The following is a 5,952-nucleotide window of genomic DNA, read 5'->3' as shown; positions in this document are numbered from 1 at the left end:
CAACCGCAGCAACTAAAGCACAACAACAATAACGCATGTGCGTATTTTGAAGATTCGTGCGATGCACGTCTGCCAAATTTTCTTTGGACATTTGCTGAAAAAAATACAGTAATTCCGTGAGGCCTTGCTCTGGAATGAACGTGTTAGTTATAGCAGAATTTTCAGGGAGTCACACAGACTCCTACATATGTCAAATCAGGGAGTCCGACAGTAAATCAGGGAGTATTTGACTCCGGACTTGCGTTTAATTTCGCACCCTGTGTTATGAGTGCCGTATGTATGTGTGCAGTACGTCAGTATGTAAGTATCTGTGATCTTTCAGTCGGTCGGCCATCTCGCCCACGCCTCTACTATCGTCGGACAGCGGACACTGGTCAGAGTGTGCTGGCCGAAGGAACACTGCAGCCTCCTAAAGGAGACGTCATCCTGGTAGACAGGTAAGCACTTCGTTAACACTGCCTGACTACAGTCAAACCTGTGTGTAAGGGACATCAAGTTACAGTTGTACCTGTATGTAAGGGACATGAAGTTTCAGTTGTACCTGTGTGTAAGGGACATGAAGTTACAGTTTGTACCTGTGTGTAAGGGACATCAAGTTACAGTCATACCTGTGTGTAAGTGACATGAAGTTACAGTTGTACCTGTGTGTAAGGGACATCAAGATTACAGTCATACCTGTGTTAAGGGACATCAAGTTACAGTTGTACCTACAGGTATGTAAGGGACATCAAGTTACAGTTGTACCTGTATGTGAGAAGCATCAGGTTACAAACAAAACTATGTTAGGGTCACTGAAAGTAAAAACAAAAGAAAAAGTGTCCTTTATAGACAGGTGTCTGTTCTATAGAGGTGTCCTTTATAGACAGGTGGCTGTTCTGCAGAGGTGTCCTTTATAGACAGGTGGCTGTTCTGCAGAGGGTGTTTCATTGTATGACTGCCTGCCGAGGGACAAATAGTAAATTCTCAAAAGTTTACTTTATAGACAAGTATCCTTTCTTTCTATAGAGCTGTTTGCTAGCACAGGGTTTAGAACTGGGTTAACTGTGTGATTAGAGTAATTAAGTGTTGGACGCCTAGTGCGCAGTCGTGCAGTCACACGAGCGTGTGTACCTCGCTCGCGTGCATGGCGGCGGTGGCGGCGATCACGTCGTGAATGTGCTTGTGTTTTTTGTCATCAGTCCCGGCATTGACGTGACGCCGAACCTGGATACGTGGATCGACCAGCACTGCCTCGATGCCGACGGTTTGTGCTGGTGGGCCAACGCCGAGTCTACCCTCATGCAGACGGTAAGGCAGTCGTACACGCGGGGTGGGGGGTGGCCAACGCTGAGTCTACCCTCATGCAGACGGTAAGGCAGTCGTACACGCGGGGTTGGGGGGGTGGCCACGCCGAGTCTACACTCATGCAGACGGTAAGGCAGTCGTACACGCGGGGGTAAGTGGTGTACAACAGGTAGACGGTAAATTTCTTATAGACCGGTGACAAAAACGTAGTCAAGTTATGAGTTTCTCATATGCAGTGTACAGAGGTCAGGTCTACGAGAATATTTAATGTTAGCACTAATTTTGCTTTCTGACAAAAAGCCCCGGATATTAAAAAATTCTGTTTTACAGTTCTGGAAAGTGTTGGAAAATATGGTTATTGTCCTGAACACAGACTAGTGTTGTGTTTGGTCGTTGAAGGCAATCATTGAAATTGTGCATGACGTCTGTTTTGCTTGTGAGGCATTTGACATCAAAACGTTGTTTTGTGGCGAGACTTAACGATGTGTCACTAGTTAGGTAACGTGTCAGCATGACACATCGATGGCTCCTGCATGCAACATTCACTGTAGTTCATAGCGCATCAGGTTGCAGTGCGTGGAAATTAGCGCTATTTTGCCATGGGCCGCCCATTTCAACCCCCCATATATTCAGTCCATATTGGCCTATTCAAATTGTTGCCTATCTTGCCTTTATATCAACAATATTTACCAATTTCCTACTAGTTTTTGCTTAGTGACTACTAAAAAGTAAACCATGTTCCAGCAATCCTGTCAAAACAAGTAGAATCTCCACTGGTAGCAATGAAATACTGAAATACTATGAGTATGCCTAATATACACAAAGCTAATGCTTTTATTATTAATGGAATAAATTGAACAAAATTAAGGGCCTGTTCAAACTTGTTAAGGGCTGTTCAATTTGTCTAATTTCATGCCCTGGGGTTGTTCTTAATGAAGTTTTCACGAATAATGGAAAAGGATTCTACTAGCATAGTTATGTGGAGGCATGTGTCGTCTCCCGTTATTAAATGTAACTCATATCTGCTCTATGTTTCCTGTAGGAGAAGAATTTCTTTCACAAGGTCAGCGAGCGTCTCTCTAAGCCAAACATCTTCCATACTCAACAACAGATGGGACGCGTCAGCCTCCGAACCCGAAATGATGGAGAAGGTTAGGGATTCTACCCCTCTCCTCATCCTCCTCTTTTTTTTCTTCTACTTTTTTTCTGGCCTGCTCCTCTTCCTATTCCTCCTCCTCTTCCTCATCCTCCTCCCTCTCTCCTCCTATTCCCCCTCCTCTACACTTATTTCTCTCCTCCTCCTATTGTCGTTTCTTTCCACTGGGAACTTTGGACTAGTCCGTCGAATACCATGTGTTCAAATCAGAGTCCCTGTGTTATCTTCATTGTAAGAGATAGAACGAACGACACTGACAGTTGCAACATTTCTCGCAGCTGTTCGCGAAGACGATGGATCGCTGCAATCTCCTTCCTCGTCGACGAGCTTCGTAGTGAACACCCTGCAGGATGGCGCTGCGAGCGAGTGTTTCTTCGTCTCGGCGAAGGAGGTGTTGTTCTCGCGCATGAAGCAGCGTCAGGGGTTGCCGCCGCACAGCAAGCAGCTCTCGCGAGGGATTCACACAACCGCATGGTCGAGTTCAAGAAGTTTGAACACACGATTCGACGTGAGTGGGGGTGCGTGTGGGTGCGGGCAGGGTCGGGTTGGACTCTTGAGTTAGAGAGTTAAGGGCAGGAGTTAGAGTTAGTGTGCAGGTTAAGGTTAGAATGTGAGTTAAGGGCAGGAGTTAGAGTTAGTGTGCAGGTTAAGGTTAGAATGTGAGTTAAGGTTGGGGTTTAAGTATGATTTAGGTTTAGGGGTATGCGTGTAAACACTAGGCAGGCACATGCGTGCTTGTATGTAACTTGTATGTTGCTTGTATGTAACTTAATGCGTGTTATGTAGGAGTGCCTTTCCAAGTCGGCCGTGAAGACAAAGTTTGAGCAGCACACGGAGAGAGCGAAGGTGATATCAGCTGAGCTGCGGGCAGTCCTGGACCAGGTGCTAATCAAGGCTATGAAACTCAGGTAGAGACTCATTCCTTCTGCTTAACTTACAGTAAAGGAGCCAAGCAAGTTAGACTGGTTCCTTCTCCCTAACTTACAGTAACCAGGCAGGAAAGTTTAAACTGGTTACCTCTCCCTAACTTACAGTAAGGAGGTAGGAAAAGGAAGCAAAACTCCTTACAGTGGGTTTGTACTAGTTTCGGGTCAATTTTAACACCTGTAATGACCCGCAACACCTCAGCTCTTTACGTGCGCGGGGAACGATCGATGAATCGTTGTTGTTGTTGTTTGCGCGTACAGGGCTGAGAGAGATCAGCGCAGGAAGGAGGAGGTTGACCGGCTCGACTACGTTGTCAAACAGCTGGCCCTGCTGGAGGCTGAGATCAAGGAACGCATACGCCAGATGGTGCAGGAGGTCGAGAGGAAGGTGAGCGTCGTCACGGCAACCCGCTCCCGCGACGAGACAAAACGATGAGGAAACAATGTTTGTGTGAAACGCTATTTCGTTATTTCGAACACGTTATTCTCAAATGTGGCGCGAAAATGCAATTTTTTATGCAAATGAAAAGTTTTTGTGATAATCGGATGGTTGTGTTATTGCCCAACAGGTGGCGCAAGCATTGAATGAGGAGATTCGTCGTCTGTCGATCATTGTTGATGAGTTTGACCGGCCGTTCCATCCCGACAGAATGATGCTGTGTGTCTACAAGAAGGTGAGCTTCTTCGTTTGCTACGATATCGCGTCTAAGATCAGGAGAAATATCGTTTGAACTTGAAACGAGTTGTATATTATTCCTCTTTATGAACCAACCTCTGGCTGGAACTAACTAACTGCTGTGTCGTTATGCCGACGTGTTCGTGCTGGTGGCCAACGCCGAGTCTACCCTCATGCAGACGGTAAGGCAGTCGTACACGCGGGGGTGGGGGGGTGGCCAACGCCGAGTCTACACTCATGCAGACGGTAAGGCAGTCGTACACGCGGGGGTAAGGTGGTGTACAACAGGTAGACGGTAATTTCTTATAGACCGGTGACAAAAACGTAGTCAAGTTATGAGTTTCTCATATGCAGTGTACAGAGGTCAGGTCTACGAGAATATGTTAATGTTACGACTAATTTTGCTTCTGACAAAAAGCCCCGGGATTATTAAAATTCTGTTTTACAGTTCTGGAAAGTGTTGGAAAATATGGTTATTGTCCTGAACACAGACTAGTGTTGTGTTTGGTCATTGAAGGCAATCATTGAAATTGTGCATGACGTCTGTTTTGCTTGTGAGGCATTGACATCAAAACGTTGTTTTGTGGCGAGACTTAACGATGTGTCACTAGTTAGGTAACGTGTCAGCATGACACATCGATGGCTCCTGCATGCAACATTCACTGTTAGTTCATAGCGCATCAGGTTGCAGTGCGTGAAATTAGCGCTATTTTGCCATGGGCCGCCCATTTCAACCCCCCATATATTCAGTCCATATTGGCCTATTCAAATTGTTGCCTATCTTGCCTTTATATCAACAATATTTACCAATTTCCTACTAGTTTTTGCTTAGTGACTACTAAAAAGTAAACCATGTTCCAGCAATTCCTGTCAAACAAGTAGAACTCCACTGGTAGCAATGAAATACTGAAATACTATGAGTATGCCTAATATACACAAAGCTAATGCTTTTATTATTAATGGAATAAATTGAACAAAATTAAGGGCCTGTTCAAACTTGTAAGGGCCTGTTCAATTTGTCTAATTTCATGCCCTGGGGTTGTCTTAATGAGTTTCACGAATAATGGAAAAGGATTCTACTAGCATAGGTTATGTGGAGGCATGTGTCGTCTCCCGTTATTAAATGTAACTCATATCTGCTCTATGTTTCCTGTAGGAGAAGAATTTCTTTCACAAGGTCAGCGAGCGTCTCTCTAAGCCAAACATCTTCATACTCAACAACAGATGGGACGCGTCAGCCTCCGAACCCGAAATGATGGAGAAGGTAGGGATTCTACCCCTCCTCCTCATCCTCCTCTTTTTTTTCTTCTACTTTTTTTCTGCCTGCTCCTCTTCCTATTCCTCCTCCTCTTCCTCATCCTCCTCCCTCTCTCCTCCTATTCCCCCTCCTCTACCTTATTTCTCTCCTCCTCCTACTCGTCGTTCTTTCCACTGGAACTTTGGACTAGTCCGTCGAATACCATGTGTTCAAATCAGAGTCCCTGTGTTATCTTCATTGTAAGAGTAGAACGAACGACACTGACAGTGAACATTTCTCGCAGGTTCGCGAACAGCACATGGATCGCTGCATCTCCTTCCTCGTCGACGAGCTTCGTGTGAACACCCTCCAGATGGCGCTGGAGCGAGTGTTCTTCGTCTCGGCGAAGGAGGTGTTGTTCTCGCGCATGAAGCAGCGTCAGGGGTTGCCGCCGCAGCAAGCAGCTCTCGGCGAGGGATTCCACAACCGCATGGTCGAGTTCAAGAAGTTTGAACACACGTTCGAGGTGAGTGGGTGCGTGTGGGTGCGGGCAGGGTCGGGGTTGGACTCTTGAGTTAGAGTTAAGGGCAGGAGTTAGAGTTAGTGTGCAGGTTAAGGTTAGAATGTGAGTTAAGGGCAGGAGTTAGAGTTAGTGTGCAGGTTAAGGTTAGAA

The 5,952-nt window shown here is 46.0% G+C and overlaps 2 protein-coding genes across 2 annotated transcripts in view; both read left to right on the top strand.

Moving 5' to 3' along the window:
- Window positions 1–4,097, top strand: part of LOC106818861 (mitofusin-2-like) — an 8,111-nt gene extending 4,014 nt beyond the window's left edge. Inside the window, 8 exon segments of the mRNA XM_014823531.1 lie at window positions 1,179–1,287; window positions 2,327–2,380; window positions 2,382–2,440; window positions 2,725–2,769; window positions 2,771–2,948; window positions 3,227–3,348; window positions 3,628–3,754; window positions 3,936–4,097. Of these exon segments, the coding sequence (XP_014679017.1) occupies window positions 1,179–1,287; window positions 2,327–2,380; window positions 2,382–2,440; window positions 2,725–2,769; window positions 2,771–2,948; window positions 3,227–3,348; window positions 3,628–3,754; window positions 3,936–4,097 (856 nt within the window).
- A 70-nt stretch (window positions 4,098–4,167) lies between these two features.
- LOC106818859 (mitofusin-2-like) overlaps window positions 4,168–5,952 on the top strand; it is a 3,234-nt gene continuing 1,449 nt past the window's right edge. Inside the window, exons 1-3 of the mRNA XM_014823530.1 lie at window positions 4,168–4,224; window positions 5,199–5,306; window positions 5,584–5,813. Coding sequence (XP_014679016.1) covers window positions 4,216–4,224; window positions 5,199–5,306; window positions 5,584–5,813 — 347 coding nt within the window. The 5' untranslated portion in view covers window positions 4,168–4,215. The remainder of the gene's footprint in view (window positions 4,225–5,198; window positions 5,307–5,583; window positions 5,814–5,952) is intronic.

The sequence above is a fragment of the Priapulus caudatus genome, unplaced genomic scaffold, assembly GCF_000485595.1.
Source record: "Priapulus caudatus unplaced genomic scaffold, Priapulus_caudatus-5.0.1 Scaffold2595, whole genome shotgun sequence".
In the NCBI taxonomy this organism is placed as follows: domain Eukaryota; kingdom Metazoa; phylum Priapulida; class Priapulimorpha; order Priapulimorphida; family Priapulidae; genus Priapulus; species Priapulus caudatus.
The sequence above is the reverse complement of the archived record's forward strand: the minus strand, read 5'-3'. Positions and strand labels throughout refer to the sequence as shown.